Source organism: Rhinoderma darwinii, chromosome 13, assembly GCF_050947455.1.
Source record: "Rhinoderma darwinii isolate aRhiDar2 chromosome 13, aRhiDar2.hap1, whole genome shotgun sequence".
NCBI lineage: Eukaryota > Metazoa > Chordata > Amphibia > Anura > Rhinodermatidae > Rhinoderma > Rhinoderma darwinii.
The window spans coordinates 15631875-15648682 of NC_134699.1; the positions used below are offsets into that span (position 1 = coordinate 15631875).

The window sequence follows — 16808 nt, forward strand, 5'->3', positions numbered from 1 at the left end:
CTCTGATTTAGTCAAGGACCCCCTCGCTAGTTTTCCTGGCGGTGAAGCCTTGAGAAGGCCACCAGCAATGCCAAAGTTGTATAGCGCCTTGTTCTCCCTGCTCTCCTTCCTCTTCTATTGTTCAGCTTTCACATCCATAGAGCGCCACAGAAGAGACCATCAAAGCCTGGACTATGCTCCTCATTACATGAGACATCTCATACTTCCTACATATTGTGATATTGATAAAGCATTACTGGTAAATAAATGGTTTTTCCCAGAATTCGAAATTTTCACATATCCAAAGGATCGGTGATAATTTTCTGATCACTGGGGGCTCCACTACTGGGACTCCCACCAGGTGAGGAGGAGCTTGAATGGAGCGGCGGTCGAGCATGCACCTGCCACTCCATTCAATATCTATGAGAATAACAAACAGTCGAGCACTGTACTTGACTGTTTCCATCATTCCCCTAGGCTTTGAAATGACCGGTAGCGCACATGCTCGATCGCCGTTCCATTCAATGTCCTCCTCATTGCGGTCGAGCAGTGTGAAGAAACGGGGGATTTGGGACTCCCATTCTCACGATCGCTAGGGGTCCCGGCGATCAGAAAATGATCACCTAACCCCTTAATTGGATTGTCTCTTTAACACAACACCTTTCCATTGGGACATATGGATGTTATGCAGAGGAGTCCCCTGCTCAGTGACCCCACTCTTTGAGCCAGAGTGAAGATCCGCTAACATAGAGCAGCGCTCACTCTGGCGGACGGACCCGACCATGTATTACGTATTCAGCCATTCATTAGAAATATTACATTTACCTTGCAACTACCACTGATGTGTTTGGCAGGGTGCAACTTCTCATGGAGAGAACACCTGATCTGGGTGGGGGTGTTAAGAAGATGGGACAACTTGACGGACGTATTATGTCTTTATATTAGAGGCAGGGGTTTTATGCTCATCTGATACGGACAAGCTGGTTTCTCAGGAGCATCTCTCGTTCTTGGGGGGTTAAAGGGGGAGGTAGACGCAGACTTTTAAAATAAAGATTTATAGTTTGTCCCTCTTGTAGAATTCCCAGTAAACTATTACCACTGGGAATACTTGGTCTGAAAACGATATAATGCAGGCCCCACTACCCAACACTTTACGTGAGAAGAACGGCAGAACTGTGTGGAGATTATAAACTGTAATCTGAAGAACTGCATGCCATCGTCTGATGAGGTGAACGTGGGTTTAGCAAATCTGTCTTCTCTCTGAACGAATGACCGTGTGACCCATTAATGCCTTTAGTCACCGACATATGGCAGCGCCCATGTGGAGCTTGTGTTGAGCGGGCAGCAGATGGTTCTGCAAAAACTCCCATGAAAGTGGACAAGGTGATCTCCTCTACATACGTGCCTGGATCTGTAGATTGGTTTGTTTTTAAGTAAATATATTGTGTCTTGTTGTTTCCTTTTATTTGCTGCTTTTCATCTTCTTGGTGCTACTGAATATATTTATGATCTAAAGTCACTGTTCATTTAGAGATTGTTTGTTTCTTTTGTTAAAGATAGGACTGGGTTCACACCTGCATTTGCCATTCTGTTGTTTTGCTTCGTCAGAGGAGCAGAACAAGGTAATAACTAGAAGCGCCGATTCTGTTGCTACACTGACTCTGGCGGCCGACGGAACCCATTGACTTTAATGGGTTCCATCGGGGTGCCCGTGGTTTAACCAAAAACTGCGACAGGGCCCCCTAAGGGAGCCTCCAATGCAGATGTGAACAAGGCCTTTCCAGTCGCCTCTCCTGACATGTCTGTTTTAGTAAATACTTGTGTTCCCCATTAAATAATTCTGGAACATTTTTCTTACAACTCTGCGTAGTGCTGTTCCTCAGTTATTCCTCCTGGGAATGGGGAAAATACATTGACCTTCTCAATAGGTGCATCCCTACACAGATTGGCGACACACCTTATTGACAAAAGTAATGGTAACACCCAGTTGTAATTTTATTCATACATTTCCAGGAGGTATAACAGGAGTAATATAATGCAGAGTTAGAAGAAAAGAGGCTCCTGAATTATTTCATGGGAAATACAAGTATCCATTGACCAAAGGAATGGTAACACCCAGTTGTCATTTTATTCATACATTTCCAGGAGGAATAAAAGAGGAGTGACAATGCAGAGTTTGAAGAGAAGATGGTCCAGAATGATTTCATTTGGAATACAAGTATTTCTTATTACAGACATGTCGGGAGAGGTGATAGATTTTCCTTAATAGTGCAGACATTGTGATTTCCCTATTGGCTCGTTGTCCTTCCAGGGATTTCTCACATTTCTTACGCATACAGCCAGGTACATGAGCGATTACCGCCACCGACCTTCAATGATTCTAATCAACGGTTCATTTAGGTGTTTTAGGTTATGAGCTTAGATGTGATCGATAACAGGTGGATCCTGCGTATCATAGACAACCAGGACCCGCTGACACTGAACCTGTCAGTTCTGCTGATATGACGGATTGAGGTCTCCGCGCTAGATACAGCTGCTCTGTATACAGGAAACAAAGCAGCTGTAACTCAAAGTAAAAATAATTTTTAAATAAAAGTAATTAGAAAGTTTCATTAAACGCACTGACAGACATTTTTATTAAAAACCTTGTTTTTAAAGGTGTACGTGGCCTTTAAGAATTAGTACCGTGTGCCTTCACTAGAGTCTGTGACTGTCACCGCGTCCTCCTAGCATTTTGGACAGCAGGAATTGAGCCTCAGTATGATGCAGTAACGTCTGCTGTCCCTGGTCCTGAACCTTGAAATCAGGACTGTGCAGTTCAGTGTCTAGTCCTAGTCACACTGTTCATATTGATGACTGAGCAAATCAAAATGTTAATGGGGCAAACCCTGTCCTTATAGCCCATTAGAGTATATGGTCATCATGAGAGGGGTCCCCTTTTATGGCTTGAGAGGAGAGCTGCTTACAAGGAGCGCCTCGGACTCTGAACTTGGGCTGTCCATGGGGGACGTTCCCAAGACTGGAGATATGAGATGAACTAGTGATCATAAGGGATGTTTATGGGCTTCTTCCAAGTCTTCCGGTCTGAAACGGCGGATAAAAGGGAGCAATAGATTACATTGAGCTGAACAGTAGATGAAGAATTTAGATTTACTGTGCCTTTAAAGGGATAATCTGGAGTTTTCTCATTACATCATCACTCCTGATGGAACTGGAGGCACGGGACAATATATTTTGTATTCATTGCTCGATTTAACCCCTGCAGGCAGCCAGCATCTCATGAGTCACTTAGATGCGGAGAATAAATCCCGTTGCATTGTGGGATGGCGGTATAATGATCTATTAAATAATAATATATTAATGGCTGATTGCTGCCGGGTTTCCTCAAGGCCACTGTTGCCGTATGAAATAATTTCTTGATCGTGAGGGAGGAGGCGCAGGGAGCTGCTCGTATGGAGCAGGGCACGGCCATATGGCGCTGTATTCTGGCGCCAGGGACATCCCGTATCCCTTATGAATCAGTCACCGTGTTCTCTCCATACAGATCAATACTTCACAGATCCAGCCTGAAGCTTCATTTTGCCTGACCCTCTCTTGACTGCAGGAGATATTTCCCCAGGGAGTCTCCGCATGTTTTATAATTAACCCTGTGCATGCAGCTTAGTCCTCTTCATCCTCATAACCGGTCTCTTGTCAACGCTTTATGCTCTGTACCTTAATACAAATTTTTATTCTTTGTTGTACATTTCTACGCCCCCCTTAGAGGCTCTTGCCTTATTCCAGGCCAAATCTCTGATGATATGATTTATATGTGCGTCTGTGTGCAGATGTCTTCCTTCACTGTGCAATGCAGCACTGTATGCTCCTCCTCCAGCGCTACCACTACCTGATGACCATGTAAATCTCAGAGGCTGCTCGTGTCCAGATACTTATAGGGTCAAGTAGTTACCTGAACACACAAATGTCCATCGTGTAGACAGTCATGGGAATTTATGGCAACTGTTTGTTTAGAGACCGATCTAATCAACCACAACTATTTATCTGTACATCTCTCACCTTTACTCTAATCTCTGCATCTCCTATCTATCTTTCTATCTTTCTTGTCTGTCGGTCGCTCTCTTGTCGGTCGCTCGCTCTCTTGTCGGTCGCTCGCTCTCTTGTCGGTCGCTCGCTCTCTTGTCGGTCGCTCGCTCGCTCTCTTGTCGGTCGCTCGCTCGCTCTCGTCGGTCGCTCGCTCTCTCTCGTCGGTCGCTCGCTCTCTCTCTTGTCGCTCGCTCTCTCTCTTGTCGCTCGCTCGTCGGTCTGTCGCTCGCTCTCTGGTCGGACGGTCGCTCTCTGGTCGGTCGGTCTTCCTGCCTATCCTTCATACACACATTTCTACCCTTTCCATTGTTTCGGTACATATATACACATGGATGCTGGGATGAAAATAAGCATATTTTTTTTCTTGTGCCACTAAGTTATTGCTATAAAAACCAGTGCCCCTAATGGTTGCTGTGCCCGAGTTTTGAATATGGACGTCAGGTTACTTATAGCTGACATGAGTTATTTCTTGGTGTCTTTAATAACCCGGAGTGTCGCTACTTTGTAGACATCATGGCAGGAGAAGGTTTCAGTTACCATGGAGATAAAAGAACTATAGAAGGATCACCCACTGATCAGCCGCTAGATCGACAGCATCGCCCTACACAGGAACGCGTCTATATTTAACCCATACCTGCACTGTACAGCTGCAGTGTCTGTCCTCTGAGTCGTTGTTATATAGAAACAACCTCTATTTCATTTTATCGCATGTGCAATGATTCCGGTCCGGATGATCAAATATTCTGGATTATTAGATAGTCTTAGAAAATCTACTTCTGAGCATAGAGATCCTCAAGACAGACCGCATAAAACAGGCTGCCACTCCCAGCAGACCTATAATTTATCCCTGGAGTTCAGTCTTGTAAGATTACAGATTATTTTGCTGTTCTCTTGTGGAAAGAAGTGCAGGTCTATTAGAGATTCTTGTCTATAGGATGTCAGAGTATAAAAAAAAAATGAATGTAGTATATTAAAGAAAAGTCTCTTTAGGGTTGCCTGGATTGGATACAATTGTAGGAAACCCTCGTGTGAGTGGTCCTGGTTTTCAATCTGTAGATGTAAACAATGATGATAAGCCTCTGATATAGACACCATATCAAGACATTGATGTAGCAAGGAATGCTGGGAGATTTCAGATCTGAAGCCTGCAGAATTGTGAATACAGCTCTGGAGTATAATAAAGGATGTAACTCAGGATCAGTACAGGATAAGTAATATGTATACACACAGTGACTCCACCAGCAGAATAGTGAGTACAGCTCTGGAGTATAATACAGGATGTAATTCCGGATCAGTACAGGATAAGTCATGCAATGTATTTACAAAGTGAATCAATGTTTTGTGCAAATACATTCTATTTGTGAATTCATGGGTTAAAGTTTTTTTTTTTCATCTATGCACTGGATAGGTGATAAATGCTAGATCGGTGAGGGTCTGACCGCTGGGACCCTCATCGTTCGGCATAACGGGGGACCCTGGTCCCCAGTCCCCTCCTCAGCCGTAAGACTGTGGCTAGGAGAAGTTTAAATGGAGCGAAGTAAGTGTTTAATTTCCCTGCAGTGCCACCACAGGGGAAATGAAGCATTACATGGTGCCCATTTATATTAATGTGTTGCCTGTGTAATACAAGACAGGGCGAGTCCTCCAGAGTGAGAGACGCTCTTTGTAGCTGTTTCCCTCTAAGGCCAAGAGGGTAAGGATCCTGAACGGAGGACCCCTTCCTCTATTAACTCAGAACCCCCACCCCGCCTACAGGTGCTTACTTTGTCATCAATACATAAATGGATTGAGCACCTGTCCCAGCGCAGGGTGTAATGTGCTCTTACTCTGTGTAAAGATCCTTGTGAGAAATCCTCGCACTGTAAAACCATTTTGCTACTTGTTTTAATGGTTTTCTATATCGATTTCAAGTTTTTTGGTTTTTTTTAGTACATCAATACAGGGGCTTCAGCGAGAGCATCCATCATGCCACATAGGTGCCAGGGAATTAGCAGGAAGGAGGTTTTACCCACAGGTGCATAAATAGCGTAATGCCACTGTTCTATTCTTCCCTGGCAGCTGCTATTCTTCTTGTGCCATGTGTTTACGGATGTCTGCTGCACCTCCACTCCCAGTATCTCCCTCAGCAGAGGATTAGGGTTGACGATTTCTTGGTGATCCTTCTGAATATGAATTGCTGGCTAAACTGGGAAGGAGAGTGATTTGTACCAAAGAGATGAATCCTAGCTAAAGGGGTTGTCCACTACCAGACAACTGATGGTCATCAGTATATCATCGGTGCGGGTCCGACACCCGGACCCTACACAGATTGGCTGCTCCGGTGGCCTGCGGGCACCGTATGTTATGGCACATTATGCAATGTACAGAGCCATAAGCAGTTGGCTCCGTACATTACATAGCGGCCGTGCTGCCGAACTGCGGCTCCGCTCCTATTCACTTGAGTCAGCTGGAGTGGCTTAACAGTGCAGGGTCTGTGCACTGAGACCCCCACAGATCACTAAAACGAAGCAGCAGAAGCACTCTGTTGAGCTCTGAGCCGCTTGGTTTCTGATTTTAGCTTTTCATGGTGTGCGGATTCCATAGAAAGTCTTGTAAATGTTTAACAGCAATTGCATAATGTCCCACCAGGTGGCACTGTTCTCTTGGCTTCCAAATATGGTACAAATTGTTCTGTTATCGGCAGAACCAGGCTCTCGCCCTTATATATTTACATACTAAAGTGTAAATTGCATCAATTATACGTATAAGATTAATCCACATAATCCTAACAAGTGCTTTTTATTCTTAGTTGGGATGTACAGCTTCGACAAGATCAAGCAGTGCATCGGCGTCATGACCATCGAGATAGACTTCCTGCAGAAGAAGAGTGTCGACGCCAACCCTTATGACACCGACCGAATGGCTGGAGAATTTATCCAGCAGTTCAACAACCAGGCTTTCTCTGTGACGCAGCAGGTAAATCCTGTGTCTTTAAGATCCCCCCCCCCCCCCCCCCCCCCGAAATTGTTTAAAACCACCACAATTACATATGAATAAAAGTCAGTGGAGCAGATTTATCAGTACGGAGAGTGGGATGGGTTTTTGCACTATGTATAAACGAAGCAAAGTTACTATGGCCATGATGCAACCCCCTTTTCTCAAGTGAACCTGTCCTGGGGATTAGCCATGGATCTGGCTTCTGGCACCTTCGGCAAAAGTATTGTGACCGGCCATGCACTTCTCCTACAGCCAACACTGCAGGTGAAATGTATTCTTAAATTCTCACCATTTAAATGGATAGGCTATGATGTAATCGGAGGTCGGACCGTGTCTGCCAGAGCAGGAGCCACTCCTTGTTAGCGGTTCTCCACTGTGGCTAATAGAGCGGGTCCTGAGGGTCCTCTATGACGTCACAATATGGAAAAGATTTGTCTTGATGAGACGACCCTGTTAAACAATCAGATTAAAAGCTTTTCTTGTCTTGCTTTATCCTTCACTGAATTATATTTCTCCATTTATTCATCCTGCATTGAATGTCTCCTCTGCAGCTGGTGTTCAGCTTCAATGACAAGCTTTTTGGACTGGTTGTAAAAGACATCGAGGCAATGGATCCCTGTATCCTGAAGGGGGAGCAGCCCAGTGGAAAGAAGCAGAAGGTACCGATGACGTGTCCCTCTATGTTCTATATAATCCTGACGTGACTCTGGGATCTCTAACCTCATATACTGATGTCACACGTCATCATTCATATATTTCTTATCACTGTAAAGCTAGGGCTACACGGCGACTTGTAGTTGCACGACATAAGATGGAAATGTTGCGCTACTACATCACACCTAATGGTAGCGAATGTGGTCACGTTGTAACCCGCTGGTTTCTGCAACATGACAGTCGGCTGAAATCCAAACCTACTGGAGTTCTGCACGACCTCGTTCACTATCATTATATAGGACTGGCTGCGATCTTAAAGTCGCCATGTAGTCTTAGCCTAGAAGGGTCGGCAGAGCTGTTGACTGACTGTAGTCGCTCACGTCAGCCCTTGTCCTCAGCGAGGTTCACAATCTAATGTCCCACATACATTATTATTATTGTTTCTACAGTGTCCAAGTTTTGGGAGTAATTTTTGTCATCTTCTCATATCTTTGGCTGCCAGGAACTTATGTGAACCTTCCCTGTAGCAAAGCTGCTTGATACTGTATATGCTGCTTATAATTTGGATAGTATATATATAGTAAGATGGATCACATAGCATCATAAGAACCTATGAGGTATTGGTAGGGGTGTTCACAGAAAACATTGGATCTCATAGCAAAACTAATGACCATAGGCCCTACTGAAAGCTCCACCAAATGTACCACGCCGTTATTAGAGCTGATCGTCATTTTTTTTGTTAATCAAAGATTTTATTAAAGATTTTCAGACGTTGAGAAATCGAAACCTCCCCTCCCCGATCCCTCCACTCAAGGGAAGCTGCCATGCAGCCTAGTTCATCATTCTTCGGCGCCTCCAAGCCTATAGAGTCCTTATAGTCCACGATGATGGCGGATGTTCAACCACAAATAATCTCACCTCCCACTCCCCCAATAGGTCCTGAAAATTACTTGGCACAGGCATGTAAATATTGCATACAAATCGGTCAGATAACAATAGAATGCGGGACGCAGCCCAGCTCTACAAAACTATAAAGAGTAAGAAGAACCAGCGACTAGTGGTTTCCCACAGCCCCCCTGGCAGCAAAGCTAGTGCTGGAGACATCATATCCATGAGGACTGTTGGGACTAGACCCGAAGTATCCAACCAAGGGGACCACAGATCCTAAAACTTTTTGAGAGTCCCCAGTTTCCTATATACATACTTTTCCATTCTCAGCATAGTATTGACTCTCACTTTAAATTCACACATGGGGGAAGCGGCCAATTTTCCTGTTTGAAATAAAAGGCGCAGCACCGCTAGTCGCTGATTCTTCCAAATTTTGCAGAATAACCCAGAATACATCTCAACGGATCCAGATCATTTTGACAGCCCATATACCATACCTATAAAATTCACAATATCTCTCCAGCACCTCCTAAGTCTGGGGCACATGACATGAAGTAAGGCCTCATGCACACGACCGTGGTGTTTTTCTGGTCCGCAAATTCCAGGACCGTGTTCCGTGGAATGTCATCCGCAGTTCATCCGTATGTAATCCGCAGTTCATCCGTATGTAATCCGCAAAATGCGGATGAAAAAAAAAACGCCTAGGTAAAACAGGATGACGACAGAACTCATTCCCGGTCGTCGCCTAGCAACATTTCCGCAAATCCGCAAACTGCGGATGACACACGGAGGTGCATCCGCAATTTCCACGGGCCCATTGACTTCTATTGGCATGTCCGCAGCGCATTTGCGGCCCGTAATAAGACATGTCCGGAGTTTCTGCGGCACGGATGTGCGGACATGCGGAGAGCCGTGAAAACACGGATAGTGGGTATGGCCACATAGAAATGAATGGGTCCGCAATTAACCCGTGGATTTGCGGTGGAATTGCGGACGCAAAAACACGGTCGTGTGCATGAGGCCTAAGTCTGCGACATGTTCCTTACACCTAAAACACGTAGTCTCCCCGATATACCAGGTGCTTAAATAATAATAGCCACTCCCACTAGTCTTGAGGGGAGTGGTGTGTGTGTGTGTGTGGTGCATGGGATGTGTAGTAAGAAATAATAAATGGTGTGTGTGCAAGTGTAATACTAGTGAAGTGCCTCAATAGAAATAAATGGATAATGGGGTGCAAGTGAGTGAAACATGGAGGGATAGTGTGTACGTCATGAGGCACAACGTGTATAGCCAGGTAGAAGCCTATTTGTGACGCCTTGATAATTCATAGAGCGGGCTACCCTGCTTGCTATGCCAAACAACAACATGCCATGCTCTCCCAGCATCAAAGACCCGGCTGTGTCCAAGAGAAGCGAATATACATAATAATGGAAAATACCTGGGGTATTAGTAATCATTTTGGCCAAAAGGACGCAAGCTCGCAATCCACGACAAGGATCCCCAGACTTGCGAGTCCCTAACTCCTAAACTGGAACAGAACGTTCCTGATGCACAAACAGAACCGATAAAAACAAGGTCAGAAATGATTACCAATACCCCAGGTATTTTTCATTATTACTTATATTCGCTTCTCTTGGACACAGCCGGGTCTTTGATGCTGGGAGAGCATGGTGTGTTGTTGTTTGGCATAGCAAGCAGGGTAGCCCGCTCTATGAATTATCAAGGCGTCACAAATAGGCTTCTACCTGGCTATACACGTTGTGCCTCATGACGTACACACTATCCCTCCATGTTTCACTCACTTGCACCCCATTATCCATTTATTTCTATTGAGGCACTTCACTCATTACTGCCCCCTATATTTCACTTATAGTATTACACTTGCACACACATTATTCATTTATTATTTCTTACTACACCTCCCATGCACCACACACCACTCCCCTCAAGACTAGTGGGAGTGGCTATTATTATTTAAGCACCTGCTCATTCCTTCATCAGCGTTTCTGACCTGGCTGTGTCCATTTGTAAGTATGGCCTTTTTCTGTGTTTTTGTATATGTCCCCTTGTTTTTATCGGTTCTGTCCCCGATATACCAGTTTATATAGCAGCAATGGGGTTTTGTAACCCTGGGCAAAAGATAGACCTGGAACAACCTATACATTTCACTCAGGGAAGTCTTGGAAACCAGTTCAAGGACGTCCTGCCAGACCTCCTCCTCGATAGGTCCTTCGTCTTTCTCCCTAACGGAGAGAGGCTGCACCCTAGGAGTCGCCCCCAGCAGACACCTGTAGAACAACGAAATCACTATCCATTATTCATCTAGAAGTGATGAATGTGAGGCCTGTGACGTAGGAACCTGCCTGTTCTGCAACTCCCAGGCATGTCTCAATTGAAGGTATTGGAAAAGAGTGGAGTGTGGCAGGGCAAACTCCGGCTGCAGATCCTCAAACACATTATTCTGAAGGAGCTGAGGTATAACCCTCACACCCCGACTTCTCCATCTATCAAACCCTTCCAGCTTATCAAATTCCTTATAGTTCAAGTTGCGTCATATAGCAGAGCAATGAGCATACCCCACCAGACCCACTATGGCCTTCACCTTATTCTAGGTTTTTTTGCGTTAACAGCGGGGTGGGACATATTCGTTCTGACATAAGGGCCAATAAAAGCAGCTGTTGCCCCATTAGATGCCCAACTTAACGTCCCGCTGAGCAAACTGGTTTCTGGGCACCCCACACCCTGTGATGTTGGAGCTGGGCCGAGAGGTAATATAACCAGGGATTCAGGACAGGTAAGCCTCCGTCTTCCTTAGGTCCCTGCAATGTCTCTAACCATATCCTTAGCGTCCCCTTCTTCCATATAAGATATCGAAAAATACCTATAAATTTATGAAAGATCCAAAGGGGCAGCCATACCGGGGTATTATCCAATATATACAGTTGTTGTGGCATAAAAATCATCTTGGTGGGATTCACCCTACCTACCACACCAAGAGGGAGTTTACACCACGCCGCTGTTTTAGTCTGCAATCTATTTAGCAGCGGGTCAATATTCAGACCTTCAAAGTCCTGGGCCCTAGCGCTGACTTGGATGCCTAGATATTTAAACTAGGATACAATCTGTAGCTGCCCCGCCTGTGTTGACGTATCAGCCGCCTGCGGTCCTACCAGAAGGAAGGAAATCCAAATGATAGATAAGCCAGATAGGAGACCAAAGTCATTAATGATGTGGATGACATTACGTGGTGAGGTAGTCCAATCATTCAAAAATAGCAGCATGTCATCTGTGTAAAGGGCCAATTATTTGTGCACATTTTGGAAGCCCTTCACCTTCTCAGCCCTCCTATTGGCTGCAGCCGGGGCTCAATAGCCAAGGCAAACAAAAGGGGCGAGAGGGGACAGCCCTGTCTGGTTCCTCTATATAGTGCATAGGGACCAGATAGAAGCCCCTTAGCCTTAATTCGAGCCCTAGGGGAAGCATATAACAGCCAGACCCACCTAACAAAGGTTTCCCCAAAGCCCACACAGCGCAGAGTGAACCAATGGTAATTCCATTCCACGCTGTCAAAGACCTCTGCCGCGTCAAGCAACGCCACCGCCTTAGTGCCCTTTACTGATTGTCTTCTAAAGATTCAGAAATGGTCTCCTAAGGTTAATGGCAGTGGGGATATTGGGCATGAAGCCCGCCTGATCTTGATGGACCACCCTCTCGACCACTCTCAAAATCCGGCTAGCCAAACTTTTAGCCAAGATTTTCACATCAACCATTAATAAGGAAATCGGTCTATACGACTCAGGTTGTCGGACGTCCTTGCCAGGTTTGGGGAACAAGATAATGATCGCCTCATTCATGAAGTCAGGCAGGGTCCACAGTAAACGCCTCTTGATAAACTTTAAGCAGTTGAGGTAGCAATGTTTCCTGATGGGTCTGGAATACTTAAGACGGAGCTGTCCATCCCCAGGGACGTGTCATTCGTCATAGATGAGAAGGCCTATTCTAATTCCTCTAGAGTAAGGGGGGCATCCAAGAGATCTGCATCCTTTGGGGGCAAAGACGAAAGGTCAAGACCCTGTAAAAAGCAGTCTAACTCACCATCGGAGGGACTGGTCTTCAACTTGCATAGATTGGCATAAAAGCCCTTAAAAACCTGGCATAAAAGCCCTCCTCCGCCCTTTGAACCCCCTCCCAGATACTGCTCTCGAGCCCTGGAGGATGATTTCAGCATATTCACCACCCGTATCAGGACACCATGAAGATAGACCCTCGTGGAATCCCATACTGCTGGTGGTGATGCAGACCCCTCATAATGAGAGAATTTGTGAAGAGCTGGAATGGGAAGAAGTCAGAAGCCTCAACCAATAGGGATTAAACCGCCACAGACCCGGGGTCCTAGTAAAGGTGGGAGAACACAGCAAAGGCACCTGCAACGGCGAGTGGTCAGATAGTCCCCTCCTCAAATACTGCACTTCTCCCAATATACCCAAGGCCTGCGAGTTGCCAAGCGCCAAGTCTATACGGGACAGTGTTCCAGATGTAGAATAATAGAAGTAATGCTTAGCATCTGGATACCTGGAACACCAGAGGTCTATCAGGGCCACTTCATGAAGACTCTTGCCAAAGGGAGTTAGCCCCCCCCCTCCCCTTGGGTCTGCCCCCCTCACCATCCTATACACAAAGTTGTCCATCATGTTATTAAAGTCACCCAGTATCAGCCAGGGCGCCTGCGGGGCACATGTTCATAAATTTTAGCTATAAAATTCTGTGCGAATTAATTTCACGAGCAATCTATATAGGGGAGATTTGTTTTTATCTGTCTTATCCTATAAGAAAAACCAACAAGTCCGTTCCTTGTTGAATTTGACTCCCCTAAAGGGCCTTTTACACCGGCCAACGCCCGGCCGGTGCAGCGAGCGCCGATCAAGGAGACATTCTTGATCGGCGGTCGTTTGCTCCTGTCACACGGAGCTATGGATGGGGACGAGCGGTCGTTATTCTGATCGCTCGTCCCCATACATTATTATCATGTCGGCAGCGCGTCTCCCGGATTACACAGAAATGTGCTGCCGACAACGATAATATTTTACTTTTTTAAAAACGATACGACCAGCAGATGATCCAGCGCTTGCTCGTTCATCTGCTGATCGTTCCCCTGTTTACACATGGCAATTATCGGCATTGAGCGTTCTAATAACGCCCGTCTGCACGATAATCGTCCTGTGTAAAACCCCCTTTATTATTTCCCCCCTAGATAAGCTGTGCCAGTGTTGTCTGGAAATCCGCTTGTCTCCCGTGCCCTATCAAAATAACTTCTGTTTATGGGAGAGTCAGGGCTGATCCTAAAAACTACTGCTTTAGTATGGCCAGGGGTTTGCCAAGAGTTTTTACCGGTTTTCACCTATCCAGTGACTAGATGATAGTTAGTAGATGGGTGGGGGTGGGGGTTAGTAGATGGGTGGGGGTCACAGCGGTTGGAATCCAATCATCCGAACGTGGGGAGTCCAGTTTCCCCCGTTTGAATGTAGTGACAGTCAAGCATCTGTGCTGCTGCTCCATTCACTTTCTACGGCACTGATGGAGATAGTCGAGTGGCGTTCCATTCAAATGGGGTAAACCGGGAACTGACCACTGGGACCATCACTGATCCAACCGTTATCCCCCATCTAGTGGATAGGAAGATTGGTAAAAACTCTTCGCAACTGGAATACCCCTATAAGCCTCATTGACCCTCCATAGTTTATTCCTCATACTCACTCCTTTTTCTTTCTGCAGATCGAGGCGGGTCTGGTTGTGGGAAACAGTCAGGTGGTGTTTGAGAAGGCCGACAACTCCTCTCTGAACCTCACCGGTGAGTTATGTGTTGTACTTATCACCATGTCAAGATGAGAAAAGGATATTAATAAGCAGCCGGTACGTCTCCGACCATAGTAGTCACATCACACGGTGAATATATCCACTGTAGAGTTACTACCGCCCGAGGGGTTGCTATATTCTTTTTACCTTGACATAATAGACGCTCTGCAGGGCCAAAATGTCTGTAAACCTGCAGAGCCGGTATTGGAAAGGGAATTATTGGTGACCGTCATTGACCATTCTGATCCCGTCCTTGTTCCTGAATTTTAAGGGTTATTCCCATCTTGGATATGCCATCATTTTATGTTTAGTGGGGATCCGACCTCTGGGACCCCAAACGATAATGTGAATGAAGGAACTGCAGCGCTGATTTAACGCAGCGTCCTTTCCTACGTATTCTCTACGCAGCGATGCTCGCGGCAATCCGACTGCAGAAAACTCAATGGGACCATTCAATTCAATGGGACCCTCTGTCGTTTTCTGCGCAGTGAAGGGGACGTAGTGCTATGTCAGCGCAGCGAGCCATTTATTCTCAACATCGGTGGGGGTACCAGAGGTTGGACCCACATAGATCATGATGTGATGGCAGATCCTAGCAATATGCCATCACTTTGTAAAATAAAAACACCCCTTTAGGGCTCATGCACACGGCCGTGCCCGGAATCGGGGCCCGCGGCCGCATTTTTGGGCCGTGCTCCCATACAAAGTATAGCAGCACGGCCCGTAAAAAAACAAAAAGCAGGACATGCTCCATAATTCATGGCACAGATCTACGGCACAGACACCCTTCTGTAGTGATACGGAAAAGTGTCCGTGGCCAATAGAACTGAACTGGTCCGCAATTACGGAGATTTTTGTGCACGGGGTCTTAGTTGAGTTAAAAGTAGAATTGACTTTCTGTTTTGCTTCTATTGACCAGTAGGTGGCAGTGTTAACACATGGTGCTGCACACAAGTGACAGGCGGGAGCTGCATGTAAAACATGTCCTGCCAATAATGAGATTTTAGTCTTGATATATTAAGTACATTTTTTTAAAGTAAATGTCATATAATAAAAAATCCCCCCCTCCAAAAAAAAAAACAAAAAAAAAAAAAAAAGATGGGTTGCATAGGAAAAGTGACGTAGTTGCACATGACAGCCAATCAGGTTGTTTCATTTTCTAATGGGGCTCCTAAAAAGGATTCTGGAAACTGATTGGTTGGTTGTGATGGGCATCTACTCCTTTGCAGTACTTTTGAGACATTTCCCCCACAGTACTTGATATTTCCATTTATGCCACGTAGTTTGTCAAGTAGTATCTGTCTCTAGGAAAGCTGGGTGACCATTAAAAGGCCCACTATTATAGCTGCCACAAATATTGTCCCTTTCCTAAAACTCTGAATAGCAATTCTGCCTTTTTATACAGTGATGAGAGTTGGGGTTGTATCATTGTATAACTGAGCAGCTTTGACACTCGGGTGTCACGACAAATCCTGGGAAACCGCCACGTTCTAAGCTGTAATGGCGGCTGGATTTGTTTCCGCTCTGCTGTCCCAGAATTGGATGATATTAAGAAATGTATGACCGAGATTTTTAACAATGGAATGGATGAAATCGAAGTACCTTCGGGCGAATGACCTATGGGGCTAGGATGGGCACCTTTTCCCTGGGCAATAGCTTTTTCCCTATAGGTGCCCATGCACATTAGATGAACGTGGCTGAAACTTTTGGCAGGACTGGCCGACTTTCTAATGTGTATGGGGGTGTCCAGGCTCTCCCCAAAGGTAGATGTCGATGGGAAAGAAGGATCGGACGTGTTGGATTTCAACATGCCCATTCCTTTGTTTTCATGGGAGAGAACCGCCACCAGAGTAGTCTGGCAGCGACTTATTCCCCTCAAGAATGAATTTAACCCATTGACTCCCATGCAGAGCAATGAATTCATCCATGAGGGGTTGGGAGGTGAAACTGGGCGTAAAATAGTTTATGATAAAATGTATAAGACAAGGCTTAGTACAAGGTCTTATAGAGCGATAATTTGTCCACCGGTTTACTCATAGGTAAATCAAAAACCAAGCAGGACCGTCAGTCCATCATCAACCCAGACTGGAACTTTGAGAAGATGGGGATCGGTGGTCTGGACAAGGAGTTCTCGGACATCTTTAGACGAGCCTTTGCTTCAAGGGTCTTCCCACCAGAGATAGTAGAACAGATGGGTGAGTTTTTGTAAGATAATGAACCAAGCAAGGTTGTCTTGGAACCGGCAGGGGTCCGCAATCTTCGGCAGTTCAGCTGTTGGGGAAACTACAATTCGCAGCATGCCCTGACAGCTTTTGGCTGGAATAATAAAGCCTTTGGCTGTCGGTGCAGGGAGTTGCTGACCCCTACCCTATGGC

The 16808-nt window shown here is 45.7% G+C and overlaps 1 protein-coding gene across 1 annotated transcript in view; it reads left to right on the plus strand.

Annotated features, from left to right (window-relative positions):
• NSF (N-ethylmaleimide sensitive factor, vesicle fusing ATPase) overlaps window positions 1-16808 on the plus strand; it is a 53557-nt gene that overhangs the window by 22671 nt on the left and 14078 nt on the right. Inside the window, exons 5-8 of the mRNA XM_075846538.1 lie at window positions 6851-7017; window positions 7590-7697; window positions 14353-14428; window positions 16473-16628. Coding sequence (XP_075702653.1) covers window positions 6851-7017; window positions 7590-7697; window positions 14353-14428; window positions 16473-16628 — 507 coding nt within the window. The remainder of the gene's footprint in view (window positions 1-6850; window positions 7018-7589; window positions 7698-14352; window positions 14429-16472; window positions 16629-16808) is intronic.